At 41.6% G+C, this 17,117-nt stretch overlaps 1 protein-coding gene across 4 annotated transcripts in view; it reads right to left on the bottom strand.

Moving 5' to 3' along the window:
* The window catches only part of CPEB2 (cytoplasmic polyadenylation element binding protein 2), a 112,391-nt gene that overhangs the window by 57,888 nt on the left and 37,386 nt on the right, over nucleotides 1–17,117 (bottom strand). For all 4 annotated transcript variants that reach the window (XM_061583824.1, XM_061583826.1, XM_061583825.1 and 1 more), the window contains exon 4: nucleotides 11,841–11,891. In XM_061583824.1, the coding sequence (XP_061439808.1) occupies nucleotides 11,841–11,891 (51 nt within the window). The remainder of the gene's footprint in view (nucleotides 1–11,840; nucleotides 11,892–17,117) is intronic.

The following is a 17,117-nucleotide window of genomic DNA, read 5'->3' as shown; positions in this document are numbered from 1 at the left end:
GCTTAGTTGCCCTGATAGATGACTTTCTTCAGGAGGGAAACAGTGAATGTGACCCTACTGATTCTCCTTGATCTCTCAGTGGCTTTTGATACTGTTGACCACAGTATTCTTGTAGGCCATGTCCAAGTGTTGGGGACACCATGTTACAGTAGTTTCACTTAGTGTCAGTTCTAGAGAACAGTATTGGATGATTATGCCTCAGCCCACTACCAGATGATCTGCAGGGTGCCACAGAACAGGATTTTATCTCCACTGCTCTTTAGTATCTATATGAAACTGATGGGGGGGAGGGGTCATTAGATTTGGACAGAGGTGTCATCAGTATGCTTATGAAACTCACCTCTATTTCTAAGTAACCTCTGAATCAGAAGAGGCCATGCATACCAGTACCTGGATGCAGTTATGGTCTGGATGAGGGCTAAACTGTGACTGAAACCTGACAAAATAGAGTCCTTATGGATGGGTGGTTCCCAGGTCTGGTAACTGGGTTGTCCGAGATGGGGTTGGTCTCCCCCTGAAGTAGCAGATGCTTAATTTGAAGGTGTTCCTAAATTCATCATTGTCACTAGAGACCCAACTGATTTCAGTGGCTCACTGAGCTCCTTACCAACTTTGGTTGGTTCAACAGCTATGACCATTCCTGGACAGACTCTTTTGCCATGGTGGTTCATGGTCTGATAATCTCACAATTAGACTATTATAATGCACTGCATTTGAGGCTATCCTTATGCTTAGTTTGGAAGCTTCAGCTAGTGCAAAATTTATTTATTTATTATTTCAATTTATATACCGCCCTTAGCAGAATAGCTCTCAGGGCGGTGAGCTGCTAGGGTGCTCAGCAGGACACCCAGCTTTACACATATTGTACCAGTGATGAAAAATCTCCACTGGCTGCCTATTAGCTACCAAGTTAGATTCAAGGTCCTGTTGCTAACATTTAAGGCCTTAAACAACTTGGGACCACGGTACCTAGCAGACCTCTTCCCTCAGTTAAAACAAGCCAGTCAAGATCTTCTGAAGAGATCCTACTGATCATTTCACATTCAACTGATCGTCATTTGGTGACAAAAAAGAAGTGGGCCTTCTTGGTGGTAACACCCACTTTTTCGAATACCCCCTACTTGTTCAAATGCCCTCCCCTGCATGGTTTGAGAGGTGGACACAGTTGCCAGCTTTAAATGCCTCTGAAAGACATGTATGTTTACCCAAGCTTTTCTGGACTCTGAATTCTAATTTTTAAATTCTTCTTTTGTGTCCTGCTCAGTTTTAGTTATGATATATATTTTTATTCTGTTTCTACTTAGTTGTTAGAGAGTCTCATTTGAATGTTATTATAGTATTTTTACACTAACTGTCACTGATGTTTTTCTGAATGTTTTTGTGTAAATGGCTTAGAGACTTATTTATGTTAAACCGTATATAAAATCTATGAATAAATAAATCTCAGTTGCTCAAGCAATAAGGTCAACTCAGTCAACTGAGTGGCCTGGTTGTCTCATAAGAGGTACTGAGATCACAGTGTGCCATACTTTCTTCAAAGGTTGAGCAGGAACAGCCAAGGGGACATATCCTGTGTCTCACTTGCTCAGCAAAGGTTGAAAGCAAGTAGGAGGACGACAACAACAGTTGTGTTTTAACCCTCTCCCCTCCATTATGTATTCCTCTTTCATGTGCTATGTGAAAAGATGATTCTACTTTCTATCAGAAATAAAATGCTGCAGGTATCTGCTTGCAATGCAGCAGCAGTTATAGAATTTTCCATTCTATATTTAGGTCAATGCAAATAGTTACTACTTTATAAATGCAAGAATAAGGTCAGCAGTATCCATATTTAATTTATTTGACTTGCACAGTAAATTACTGTTGTGGACTTTATAACAATCCAGGGTGAACACAGATTACCAAGTGGTAAATTGAGGAAAGTCTATTTCTTAAATGTGTGCTGAAATACTTATTTAGAGAAGCAGTTTGTTAATATGTCATCACAATCTTAAAAAGTTTATTCATACTAATAATAGCGTTATTTCAAAGAGGTCATTAAATTTTCCCCCCTGGAATAACTTTTGCCTGGATTGGGGCCTGCAGGAGCGCTCCGAACATGAGTTGGATGTGGCCTAAGTCCCCCCATCAGCCCCTCCTCCATCACCCCCCCAGAACATCCCTTTTTCTGCCATCTCCCAGCTCCCCTTCTGCCAGGCTAGGCCTCCCTGGCGGACGCAGCACGGTCCCAGCTCTCCTGTGGCTGAGCCAAGATGAGGGGCTTCTGCCAGCAGAGCATGGCAGAGCTGGGACCCTGCTGGCTCAGCCAGGGGCCTGCAATATCTAACTCCCCTTAGCCCAGCATAAACAGCAGTTGAATTGTGCCCTGACTGTTCTTATACAAAAGCACCCAAACAGAAAACTCACAAAATTTGCAAATGTTTAAATTGTCCTTCATATTATTAATAATATAATTAGATGTATATCCTGCCATTCCTCCCAAAGGAGCCCAGGGCAGCAAAACACAAGTGATAAAAAATTAAAACTTCTAAAATCAATTCCAATATGGATGCAGACTAGTAAAGATCTTTGCTTAAAAGGCTTGTTGGGAATTGTTAAAATATATATTCTTGGATCATAAATTGTACATTTAAAATCTGAAAACTGCAGAAAAACTAAGGAAGAGAAGGTGTTCCTTAAAAGACAACTATAGCTTTGCAACTCTATAGCTCAGGGAAATATATTCCTACCTTCCACAGATTACTAATATAGATGATCAATTTACCAGTTATTCTGAAAAGCTGCCTGGAGTGCTACTTTGGTAAGAGAAGATATATATAAATAAACACACATAAAATGAAAAAGTGTTAGTAACTGATTAAGGCCTCCATCCTTTTACCATACATTAGAGTACACGGCAAGAAAACCCCCCACATTTTTATTAATATAGCCAAACAAAACAGTGGTAGAAAACCTTACCACATGGTAAATTTAAATCAGACCATACTTTCCAGGAAAAATAGTTTAATCTATAGGATCTTTCCTTCTCAATTTTTTTTAAAATCAGCAGCAAACATCTGCTGCTCATTCCCTAAGTTCTTGAATTCCAGTATCCAGATGATACGTTTTGTAAATTTTCATTTGATCTGTAAAATACTTACGCTGGTCTAAATTAGTTTTGGAGATAATCTTCATATAGTAGCATTTTTAAATGCAATTTGTACAGTTTGAAATGTTTACAAAATGCAAGACTATCAAAATGTAAGAATTATATTAAAATATCCTGTTCCCATCAAGATTTAAAACGGGACAAAAATACTAGTCTGGGCTTCACAGCCAACCTTTAAAGCAAACACTTCCTTTATCAAAATTTAATACCATCCTTCTATAACATTATCAGTTTACAAAAGTTAAAAACAGAATAAATACACAGTAAATCATAAAAAGAGCAGGATAAAAGTAGCAGTGAAAGTCTACAATAAAAACTCTTTCAGACGGTAAAAGTTTAAGAAAATATAAAGGTCTTTGCCTGGCACCAAAACAACATTAAAATTGGCAAGCCTCCCTAGAAAGAGTTCCATAAATGGAGCACCACAACAGAAATGCCTTCTTTCCAGTCACCATGGTGGGGCTCCTTGGTGGTGGTCTCTGAAGATAATCTTAGTACATAGACAGGTTGATATAGCAGGAGTCATTCCTTCATGTGGATGGAGTCACTCAAGTCCTAAACCATGCAGGACTTTAAGGTAAGCACCAGCACTTTGAATTGTGCTTGGAAATGGACCAAAAGCTACTATATCTCATTAGGCAAAAGTAAGATATGAACTTTAAATCTAGTTCTAGTTAGTAATGTAGCAGCTACATTCTATACAAACTGCAGTTTCTGGTCAGCTTTCAAAGGCACTGTAGTAGTATAGTCTGGAAATGAACAGGGATGGATAACCATGGCTATGGACAGGGCCGGTGCTAAAGGGCGGCCAGGTTGGGCACTGGCCCGAGGGCCCCGGAGCTACAGGAGCCCCTGAGGGGCCCTCCACTCCCCTTCCGCAATCCGTGCCCCCCACTTACCTGTCAGCCAGCTTTTTAGCATTGCCCTTAATGAAGATGGCGGCTGCAGCTTCCCTAAGGTACTGAAGCCGCTGCCGCCATCTTAGCTGATGGCAGAGGTGTGTGCATGTAGCATGCACGTGTGCCATCAACAAAGATGGTGGCGGAGGCTTCATTCCCCTTAGGGAAACCATGGCTGCCATCTTCATTAAGGGCAATGGTAAAGACCAGACAGGTAGGGGGGCCGTGGGGGGGCACGTGGGAGGGCCACGTGTGTGTGTATGCACGTGCGCACACACCCACTGACCCACCGGGGGGCCAGGGCAAGCTGATGTCCAAGGGCCCCTGCATGCCTGGAGCCGGCCCTGGCTATGGATAATCTCTGAGAAAGGCAGTCATTATAATAGGTGTTGCACCAGCCACAAGTAATGAAAGGTGCTCTGAGCTGCTGAAGTCACTTGGGTGTCTAATCGCAAAGAGCTCTCCCAACTGTGAAGCTGATTCTTCAGAGGGAGAGCAAACCCACCCAGAACAGACTGAACTCCACTACCCTGTGCAGATGAACCACTCAACAAGACATCCAGCTTGTGAGAACTGAGCTTCAGTTTATTTGGGAGTCCACTAGTAATTCCAAGTACCAATTTAGCACTTCCACTGCTAAATATAAAGGTAAAACGTGAGAGAAAGAACTGATTGGAGTTGATGGCATCCAACTCCAAACCCGCAGACAACCTCACTAAACTGTTTAATGAAGATGTTAAAGAGCATGGAGACAAGCATGGTGTGGAAAGGCCATAGCACAGTGGTAAATCAACTACTTTGTATGCAGAAGATTCCAGATTCAAGTCCTAGCATCTCCAGGTAGGGCTGGGAAAAACTTCTTTCTGAAACTCTGGAAAGTAGCTGCCAGACACTGTAGACAATACTGAGCTAGATGGGCCAATTGTCTGACTCAGTATAAGGCACTTTCTTATGTTTATATGTTGAATTCCACAAAACTACATATTGCAAATGGCAAGGGATGGGCTGTACTCCCCTAGTACCACCTTTTGGAATCAGCTGAACAAGAAGTAAAACAATCACTGAATACTATGCTCCAGATTCCCAACAGAAATTCTGTTCAGAAAAATCTGAGCAAGTGATATAAATGAGACTTAACGGGAAACCTATCAACATAAACAACATCCAAGTCTATGCTCCAATGGCAAATGCAGAAGAAGAGGAATTAGAAAGATTTTATACAGAAGTACAGGTAGAAATTGATCACACACCAAAACAGGATGCTCTGATAATCATGAGGGACTGGAATGCAAAGGTAGTATACAGAGAAGAAATAGGAATCACGGGAAAATGGGGCTTAGGAGATAGAAATTAAGCAGGAGAGAGACTTATTGAATTCTATGAAGCCAATAATTTGTTTCTTGCAAACACATTTTTTGAGCAACCAAGAAGATGACTGTATACATGGAAATCACCAAATGGTCAATATAAGAATCAAACTGATTATATAATTGGTAGCAGAAGATGGAGAAGTTCCATACTTTCTGCGAAAACAAGACCAGAAGCAGACTGTGGTACAGATCATGAACTGGTAATACTGAAAATCAGAGTAAAGCTAAAGAAGAAACAACAAAGCAATCATAACGCCAAAATACAATTTAAACAACATCCCAGAAGAATTTAAAGACCAAATAAAGAACAGATTTGAGGCTTTAAACCAAGCTGATAGAGAACCAGAAGAACTACGGACTGAAGTCAGAGACATTATCAGGGAGAAATACAAAAAGACAATACCTCTAATTAAAAAGAGAGAAAGACCTCAGTGGATGACGGACAAAACTCTTAAAATGGTTAAAGATAGAAGGAAAGCAAAAGCAAAAGGAAACAAACATGGTTAGAACGCTAAATGCAATAATACAGTCACTAGTTTGTAGGGACAAAGAGAACTACTACAATAATTATTGTACAGAAATAGAAGAGGATAATAAAAAGATAGAACAAGAGCCCTATTCCAAAAGATGAGAAAAATCAAAGGGAAATTTACAAGAGTAGGGATGTTGAATAATCAACAGGGGAACACACTGACTGACCAAGATAAAGTAAAAGGAAGATGGAACCAATGCACTGAAGAATTATATAAAAGAGATGCAAGGATGACATATTCATTCACAGAGGAACCGTATTATGAAGAACCGGGCATTTTAGAATGCGAGGTGAAAGCTGCACTTAAAACGCTTGGAAGAAGCAAACCACCAGGAAAAGATAGCATACCAACAGGGTTGCTACAATCTGTCCAAATTTTCACAAATATTTGTCAACAAATATGGAAAAGAAAACAATGGCCCACAGACTGGAAGCACTCAATATACATCTCAATTCCAAAGAAAGGGGATCCCAGGGAATGCAGTAATTATAGACCTATTGCCTTACTATCCCATGCAAGTAAAGTAAAGATTCTATAACAAAGGCTCTTACCATATATGGAGCGAGAAATGCCAGTTGTCCAAGCTGGATTTAAAAAGGGGAGAGGCACCAGAGATCACATTGCGAGCATATGTTGGATAATGGAACGGAGCAAGGAATTTCAGAAGAAAATCACTCTGTGCTTTATAGATTACAGCAAAGCCTTTGATTTTGTAGATCATAAAAAACTATGGAATGCTTTAAAAGAAATGGGGATCCCACAGCATCTGATTGTTCTGATCAACAACCTATATTCTGGACAAGAGACTATTGTAAGGACAGAATTGGTAGGGTGTGAGACAGGGGTGTATTTTATCACCCTATTTATTTTATTTTATTTATTTATTATTTTATTTATTTTCCGCCCTTCATTCCAGCAGGAGCCCAGGGTGGCAAACAGACACTAAAAACACTTTAAAATGTCATAAAAAGACCTTAAAATACATTAAAAACAAAACAATGTTAAAAACATTAAAAAAACTTTTAAAACATATTTTAAAAAAGGGTTAAAGATATTAAAAGACATATTAAACACAATTCTAACACAGACGCAGACTGGGATAGGTCTCAACTTAAAAGGCTTGTTGGAAGAGGAAAGTCTTCAAAAGGCGCTGAAAAGATAGCAGAGATGGTACCTGCCTAATAATTAAAGGGAGGAAATTCCACAGGGTAGGTGCCGCCACACTAAAGGTCCGTTTCCTATATTGTACAGAATGAACCTCCTGATAAGGTGGTATCTGCAGGAGGCCCTCACCTGCAGAGTGCAGTGATCGGCTGGGTATATAAGGGGTAAGATGGTCTTTCAGGTATCCTGGTCCCGAGCTGTATAGGGCTTTGTACACCAGAACTAGAACCTTGAACTTGACCCGGCAGCAAATGGGCAGCCACTGCAGTTCCTTCAGCAGCGGGGTGACATGTTGGCGATATCCTGCTCCAGTGAGCAGTCTCGCCGCTGCATTTTGCACTAGCTGAAGCTTCCAGACCAACCTCAAGGGCAGCCCCACATAGAGCGCATTACAGTAATCCAGCCTGGAGGTTACCAGTGTGTGGACAACAGTGGTCAGGCTATCCCGGTCCAGAAACTGCCGCAGCTGTCTTACTAGCTGAAGCTGGTAAAAGGCACTCCTAACCACAGAGGTCACCTGGGCCTCAAGCAACAAAGATGGATCTAGGAGCACCCCCAGACTATGGACCTGCTCTTTCAGAGGGAGTACAAGCCCATCCAAAGCAGGCAACTGACCAATTATCCGAACTCGGGAACCACCAACCCACAGCGCCTCCGACTTGCTAGGATTCAGACTCAGTTTATTGGCCCTCATCCAGCCCACCACCGAGTCCAAGCACCGGTCCAGGGCTTGCACGGCCTCTCCCGATTCAGATGTTATGGAGAGATAGAGCTGGGTGTCGTCAGCATACTGCTGACACCTCGCCCCAAATCTCCTGATGACCGCTCCCAAGGGCTTCATATAGATGTTAAACAGCATGGGGGATAAGATGGTACCCTGCGGCACTCCACAGCACAATTGCCAGGGGGCCGAAAGACAGTGACCCAATGCTATTCTCTGAGAGCGACCTTGGAGATAGGATCGGAACCACTGTAAAACGGTGCCTCCAATACCCATCTCACCAAGTCGGCCCAGAAGGATACCATGGCCAATGGTATCAAAAGCCGCTGACAGATCAAGTAAGAATAACAGGGTCGCACTCCCCCTGTCCTTCTCCCGATAAAGGTCATCCATCAGGGTGACCAAGGCCAATTCAGTCCCATAACCAGGCCTGAACCCAGACGGGGATGGGTCAAGATAATCTGTTTCATCCAAGAATATTTGAAATTGCTGCACCACAACCCTCTCAATCACTTTCCCTAAAAAGGGGGTATTTGCAACCGGTCGGTAGTTGTCATAAACCAATGGGTCCAGGGTGGGCTTTTTCAGGAGTGGTCGGATCACCGCCTCCTTCAAGGTGCCCGGAACCACTCCCTCCCGCAATAATTTGTTGACCACACCCTAGATCCACTCAGTCAACCCCCCTCAGCAAGCTTTAATAAGCCAAGAAGGACAAGGGTCGAGAGGACACGTTGCTGGCTGCATCATCGCAAGCACCTTGCCCTCATCATCAGGCCGCATCAACTGAAACCGTTCCCAAGAAGTTGCAGCAGACTTTGCACTGGACACTTCATTGGGGACTACAGTAGATGTAGAGGGGGCATAAAGACTGCTACAGAGGCAAGCAACTTTACCCTCAAAGTGCCTAGTAAACAATTCACAGTGGGCCTCCGAAGGGTATAAAACTCCATTTCCTGAAGTTGATGTCAACAGACTCCTGACAATACGAAAAAGCTCCACTGGACATCTGCTTGAGGATGTGATGGAGGCAGAGAAGTGGGCCTTCTTTGCCGCCCTCACCGCCACACAGTAGGCACGGTTATGATGTTTTACTTGTGCCTGATCAGCCTCACAGCACGTCTTTCGCCACTTGTGCTCTAGCCGTCGTCCAGCCTGTTTCATTGCCCTTAGCTCACTGGTGTACCAAGGTGCAGACCGGGCTCCACAATGCCAGAGAGGGCGCTCGGGGGCAACCGTGTCAAGAGCCCGATGTGCCTCACTGTTCCACAGTGTGACAAGGGCTTCAACAGGGTTACCTGCTCTATCTACTGGGAACTCCCCCAGGGCATTCAGGAATCCAGTGGATTCCATTACACTCTGGGGGCGGACCATCTTAATCTGTCCACCCCCCCTGCAGGGAAGGATCGGAGCCATAAGTCTGAACTTCACCAGGAAGTGATCTGACCATGACAATAGGGTGACATCCACCCCCCCTATCTCCAGACCACCCCTTCCTCCATCTGGAGCAAAAACCATGTCAAGGGTGTGTCCTGCCCTATGCGTCGGGCCAGTGACAACTTGAGACAACCCCATGGTCGTCATGGAGGCCATGAAGTCCCAAGCCGGAACACTAGAGGCAGCCTCAGCATAGACGTTGAAGTCACTGAGCACTATCGTTCTGGGCTCCTCCAACACCACAGCTGAGACAGCCTCTGCCAGCTCAGTCAGAGAAGCTGCTGGGCAGCGGGGTGGACGGTACACCAGCAGCAACCCTAGTTTACTATCTTCTCGGCCCGACACCAGGTGCAGGCCCTCACAGCCAGCTCCAAGACAGAGTGGTTTCCTGGTGACAGAGATGGAAGTTCTGTAGACCACAGCAACTCCTCCCCCCCTGTCCCTGTGCTGGTGTTGCACTGAGTATCCAGGTGGGCAAAGCTGGGTCAAATCAACTCCTCCCAGCTCACCCACCCAGGTCTCAGTAATGCACACCAAGTTGGTACTTTCATCCACAATCAAATCATGGATAAGAGTGGTCTTATTGTGTACCTATCTGGTGTTAAACAACAACACACACAGGCCAGTGGGCACAGCAGATGAGCAACGCGGAACCTATCCATGAGAGGAGCGGCAGCAAGGAACAAGGCGCAGATAGCCTTGCCCTCGTCTTCTACGGTAATTCACCACATCCCCATGGCTATATTTCCCTCTACCCATCATCACTGAAATTGGGGTGGCATCACCCATGTTCCTCCGTACTAAGACTCCTCCTATTTGTTTAATCTATAAGCAGAACATATCATACGGAAAGCGGGATTGGACCAAGATGAAGGAGATGTGAAAATTGGAGGAAGAAATATCAATAATTTAAGATATGCAGATGATACCATACTACTAGTAATGATGTGAAATGAATGCTATTGAAAGTTAAAGAGGAAAGCACAAAAGCAGGACTACAGCTGAATGTCAAGAAGACTAAAGGAATGACAACAGAAGATTTATGTAACTTTAAAGTTGACAATGAGGGCATTGAACCTGTCAAGGATTATAAATACCTTGGCACAGTCATTAACCAAAATGGAGACAATAGTCAAGAAATCAGAAGAAGGCTAGGACTGGGGAGGGCAGCTGTGAGAGAACTAGAAAAGGTCCTCAAATGCAAAGATGTATCACTGAACACCAGAGTCAGGATCATTCAGACCATGGTATTTCCAATCTCTATTTATGGATGCGAAAGTTGGACAGTAAAAAAATGGATAAGAGAAAAATCAACTCCTTTGAAATGTGGTGTTGGAGGAGAGCTTTGTGCAAACCATGGACCACAAAAAAGACAAATAATTGTGTGTTAGAACAAATTAAACCAGAACTATCACTAAAAGCTGAAATTGAGGTTATCATACTTTGGACACATAATGAGAAGACATGATTCACTAGAAAATAATGCTGTGAAAAACAGAAGGGAGTAGAAAAAGAGGAAGGCCAAATGAGAGATGGATTGATTCCATAAAGGAAGTCACAGACCTGAACTTACAAGATCTGAATAGGGTGACTTATAACAGATGCTCTTGGAGGTTGCTGATTCATAGGGTCACCATAAGCTGAAATGACTTGAAAGCACATAATATCTGATAAAGAAATAACAGGGCTATGTACTCTCTGTATGGTTAAGGCAATTTTGATTTGTTTTTGCATTTCTTGCACTTACATGAAATGTTCAAACTCGCCCCCTTCACTATTCATAAAGGCATGAATGGCAGAAGTTCAACAGACCACAAAATTCTACTTTTATCAAACTACAAATGCCCTCATTATATTTGCTAACAGCACAAACCAGGTTTACTCAGAAGTATGCTCCACTGATTTTAATAGGGCTTATTTTCAAGTAAGGCTGCAATCCTATGCACTCAAAGAGTATCTTAAATCTAAATCTTTTTAATAGCAAGTACAATTTATCACAGAAAAGCCCATTTATTTCAAACCCACAAAGTAAAAATTGTTATATATTGGTACAAACTAGTGGGTGGTATTCAACACTAGTCCTATTCAGAGCAGACCTATTGAAGTTACTGGATATGTCTAACTTAGATTCATTAATTTTAATGGGTCTACTCTAAGTATATTCTCGTCGTCGTCGTCATCAATTACCTGACTTTCACCCAAAGGTCCCAGAGTGCATTACAACTATTTCAAAACACAACATTAAAAACAATTTAAAAAAACCTAAAATCCCAGAATGAATGTAACCCAGTGTCTTATAAAAATTGATGTTAACATTAGACATTCTCTAGAGAAAGCAGACTAAGGAAGGAAACATATCTGAAATGACAGAATGATATAAAAAACCTGTTGTAAAATTAGCTACTACTTTTTAGAAGTGGAAGATGGTCATGGTTCTAAAAAAGAAAAGAAAGGCCTGTTCTTTTTGGATGTTTATTATTTAATAATAGAACAGAGAGGTACATTTTCTTTAAAAAAATCAAACTTATTATGATAATAGATAATTATAATTGCTAGAAGATTAGCTCTTACCATTTAACAGGAGAAGATTGTCAGTTCCTGGATGTGGGTAGTTCAAACGACCTAAGCAGATACACAGAGGATTTAGCTATTATATTCAAAGAAAAAAAGAAATAGGCCTAAACTACTTATTTATAAGTTTGAATATACACTATAGCTCCAGTCTGTTCAGGAGTAAAACCAGTGAATATTTTACTTGATTACCCAACACCAACCTTGAATCAACTTAAAGTTGAAAGACTGAACTTCTTAACCTTAATTCTCTAGTCATAAGATCTGCAGCGTGCTTTGGGATCAGTTCCAAGAGGACAAAGGTTCTCTTTGTTTTCAGAAATCCAGAAACAGTGCTGACTATTCAAAGTCTTTTTCATTCTTATTATGAAATTTTAAGCTTAACTCAGTTACACTGGAAAGATATCAAGTGTCTGAAATCTCAAATACATATTTTGAAGCTGCATTCCAACTATGCCACTTGTTTTGGCATATTTGGTTTTCATTTAAGCAGAACATTTAAAAATATTTTAAGATAACCTAACATGATACAAGTTCTATAAATGTTTTCCTGCTGGTAAGCTTCAGAATGTATGTTACAAAATACTAGGGAAAAGATAAAAAGGAGGGAGCTTCCAAAATAATTTAGTTCTAAATATTTAGAACTACATAGCAAAAAGCTTTCTATTTTATTAAGAACATAAGAAGAGCCTGCTGGATCAGGCCAGTGGCCCATCTAGTCCAGCATCCTGTTCTCACAGTGGCCAACCAGGTGCCTGGGGGAAGCCCGCAAGCAGGACCAGAGTGCAAGAACACTCTCCCCTCCTGAGGCTTCCGGCAACTGGTTTTCAGAAGCATGCTGCCTCTGACTAGGGTGGCAGAGCACAGCCATCATGGCTAGTAGCCATTGATAGCCCTGTCCTCCATGAATTGGTCTAATCTTCTTTTAAAGCCATCCAAGCTGGTGGCCATTACTGCATCTTGTGGGAGCAAATTCCATAGTTTAACTATGCGCTGAGTAAAGAAGTACTTCCTTTTGTCTGTCCTGAATCTTCCAACATTCAGCTTCTTTGAATGTCCACGAGTTCTAGTATTATGAGAGAGGGAGAAGAACTTTTCTCTATCCACTTTCTCAATGCCATGCATAATTTTATACACTTCTATCATGTCTCCTCTGACCCGCCTTTTCTCTAAACTAAAAAGCCCCAAATCCTGCAACCTTTCCTCGTAAGGGAGTCGCTCCATCCCCTTGATCATTCTGGTTGCCCTCTTCTGAACCTTTTCCAACTCTATAATATCCTTTTTGAGATGAGGCGACCAGAACTGTACACAGTATTCCAAATGCGGCCGCACCATAGATTTATACAACGGCATTATGATATCGGCTGTTTTATTTTCAATACCTTTCCTAATTATCGGGAGCAGTGACCACAGTGCTATTAAATTAAACATACATGTAACTGGCCAATTGCCAAGAAAATCCAACACGGTCACATTTGACTTCAAAAGAGGAAACTTCACAAAAATGAGGGGATTGGTAAAAAGAAAGCTGAAAAACAAAGTCCAGAGGGTCACATCACTCGAAAATGCTTGGAAGTTGTTTAAAAACACTATATTAGAAGCTCAACTGGAGTGCATACCGCAGATCAGAAAAGGTACCGCCAGGGCCAAGAAGATGCCAGCATGGTTAACGAGCAAAGTCAAGGAAGCTCTTAGAGGCAAAAAGTCTTCCTTCAAAAAATGGAAGTCTTGTCCGAATGAAGAAAATAAAAAAGAACACAAACTCTGGCAAAAGAAACCCCATGAGCGTATATGTGAAATTAAGATTTTTTGCTCCAATATGCATAATTTTACACTTGTTTATATTGAATTGCATTTGCCATTTTTCTGCCCATTCACTCAGTTTGGAGAGGTCTTTTTGGAGCTCTTCGCAATCCCTTTTTGTTTTAACAACCCTGAACAATTTAGTGTCGTCAGCAAACTTGGCCACTTCACTGCTCACTCCTAATTCTAGGTCATTAATGAACAAGTTAAAAAGTACAGGTCCCAATACCGATCCTTGAGGGACTCCACTTTCTACAGCCCTCCATTGGGAGAACTGTCTGTTGATTCCTACTCTCTGCTTTCTGCTTCTTAACCAATTCCTTATCCACAAGAGGACCTCTCCTCTTATTCCATGACTGCTAAGCTTCCTCAGAAGCCTTTGGTGAGGTACCTTGTCAAACGCTTTTTGAAAGACTAAGTACACTATGTCCACTGGATCACCTCTATCTATATGCTTGTTGACACTCTCAAAGAATTCTAATAGGTTACTGAGACAGGACTTTCCCTTGCAGAAGCCATGCTGGCTCTGCTTCAGCAAGGCTTGTTCTTCTATGTGCTTAGTTAATCTAGCTTTAATAATACTTTCTACCAGTTTTCCAGGGACAGAAGTTAAGCTAACTGGCCTGCAATTTCCGGGATCCCCTCTGGATCCCTTTTTGAAGATTGGCATTACATTTGCCACTTTCCAGTCCTCAGGCACGGAGGAGGACCCGAGGGACAAGTTACATATTTTAGTTAGCAGATCAGCAATTTCACATCTGAGTTCTTTGAGAACTCTCGGGTGGATGCCATCCAGGCCCGGTGATTTGTCAGTTTTTATATTGTCCATTAAGCTTAGAACTTCCTCTCTCGTTACCACTATTTGTCTCAGTTCCTCAGAATCCCTTCCTGCAAATGTTAGTTCAGGTTCAGGGATCTGCCCTATATCTTCCACTGTGAAGACAGATGCAAAGAATTCATTTAGCTTCTCTGCAATCTCCTTATCATTCTTTAGTACACCTTTGACCCCCTTATCATCCAAGGGTCCAATTGTCTCCCTAGATGGTCTCCTGCTTTGAATGTATTTATAGAATTTTTTGTTGTTGGTTTTTATGTTCTTAGCAATGTGCTCCTCAAATTCTTTTATGGAACACTGGCTTTTTACCTCAAGCACTAAGTAAATTTACTATAATCCCCAAATATGTAGTAATATACTATGGCTTTCAGAATCCCTATTCTGTCTTCAGGAAGTTGCTGACAAATCATGAAGGGTTCATTCATGCAGGACTGGGCATACAGAATTTATATCAACTGAATGTATAAAATACTACTGAGCAAAACAGGTGTCCTAAAAACATATGAAAGTAATAATTTCTATTTTTACTATTTAATTAAATGCACTCTCTATTTGGATTTATCTCCTTTTTTCAAAAAAAGAAAAATATAAAAAGAAGCTACTTTTCAGCCTTTATAGCTTGTAAAATAATTTTAGATCCTGGCAGTGGAAGACCCTTACTGAGTGAAATCAGTGTCCAGACCATACAGAAGTGAGACCCCCTTATTTTAGATGAAAAGACCCTAATCTGACTGCTTAGCTTTATGTTTTATTTGCAATACTTAGATTTGGCAAATCTGGTGCCACCTCTAATCTAATCTCTGGGAAGCACCAGCAGGGGGAGGGATGGAACCAACAATGGCACAATTCTATTTAAGCCTGGGATTCTGACATCTTGATCTTAAATACTTGACGTGGAATATGTGCTTTCAAGACACCTATATATTTCACTGAACTAACAGAACAGGACAATGCTGTGTGATGCTGTGATACTAATATGCTCCATCCAATGCACTTATGTTGAAATAGGAAGTTCGCAGTTTAGGCTCTTAGGAAACAACCCACGAAAAAAGTTCTCTGCATAAGTCCCATTAAAATGAATTGGAGCAGGTTCTGCACTGCCCACTCGTAAGAGTCTGCTGGATCAGGCCAATGGTCCATCTAGTGCAGCATCTTATTCTTACAGTGGTCAACCAGATACCTGTGGGAAACCCACAATCAGGACCTGAAAGCAACAGCACTCTCTCCTCTTACTTTCAGCAATTAGTATTCAAAGGCATATTGCCTCTTACAGTAGCCACTGATAGCCTTATTCTCCACGAATTTGTCTAATCCTCTTTTAAATCCATCATCCAAGTTGGTGGCCATCATTGTCTCTTGTGGGAGTAAATTCCATAGTTACAGTATATGCTGTGTGAAGTAATTAGTTTTGTCTATCCTGAATCTTCCAACATTTAGCTTCATTGAATTTCCCGAGTTCTAGTGTTATGAGGGAGAGAAAAAAGCATTCCCTAACCACTTTCTCCACACCACACATAATTTTATACACCTCTATCATGTCTCCTTTTACTCACCCTTTCTCTTAACTAAAAAGCATCAAATGCTGCAACATTTCCTTGTACGGGAGTTGTTCCATCCCCTTCATCTTTTCTGAACCATTTCCAACTCTACAATATCCTTTTTGAGGTGAGGTAACTAGAACTGTACACAGTACTCCAAGTGCAGTCACACAATAATTTGTATAATTACATTATGACCTTGGCAGTTTTATTTTCAGTTTCTTTCCTAATGATTCATAGCATGGAATCTGCCTTTCTCACAGCTGCCACATATTGCAGTGATGTCTTCGTCGAGCTAGCCACTATGACCCCAAGGGGTTGTTCCTGGTCGTTCACTACCAGTTCAGACCCCATGAGCCCAGACATACATCACTTTACATTTGTTTACAGTAAATTGTATTTGCCATTTTACTGCCTATTCACTCAACTTGGAGAGATCCCTTTGGAGCTGTTCGCAATCCCTTTTTGGTTTAACCACTCTGAACCATTTAGTATCATTAGCAAACTTGGCTACCTCACTGCTCATCCTGACTCTAGATAGTTTATGAACAACTTAAAAAACACAGGTCCCAAAACAAATCCTTTTGGGGGTGGGGGACTCCACTTTCTACACCCCTCTATTGGGAGAACTGACCATTTCTCTACTTCCTGTTTTTTAACCACTTCCTGATCCACAAGAGGACTTCTCCACTTATTTCATGACTGCTAAGCTTATTCAGGAGTCTTTGCTGTGGTAGTTTGTTGAAAACTTTTTGAAAGGTCAAGTACACAATGTCAAGTGGATCACTTCTATCTATATGCTTGTTGACACTCTCAAGAAACTCTAATAGGTTAGTGAAACTGGTTCTGTTTCAGCAAGGTTTGTTGCTCTATATGCTTGGTTATTTTATCTTTAACAATGCTTCCCACCAGTTTTCCCAGAAGAGACATTAAGATGACCAATCTGTAATTTCCATGATCCCCCCAGATCCATTTTTGAAAATTGTGTTACATTGGCCACTTCCCAGTCCTCAAGAGGCTGATCTTAGGGACAAGTTGCATATTTTTGTTAGAAGATCAATAATTTCATGTTTGAGGGGTTTTTTTAGAATTCTTGGGTGG

This window comes from Rhineura floridana, chromosome 9 (genome assembly GCF_030035675.1).
Source record: "Rhineura floridana isolate rRhiFlo1 chromosome 9, rRhiFlo1.hap2, whole genome shotgun sequence".
Lineage (NCBI taxonomy): Eukaryota > Metazoa > Chordata > Lepidosauria > Squamata > Rhineuridae > Rhineura > Rhineura floridana.
This window is presented reverse-complemented; position numbering and strand designations above follow the sequence as displayed.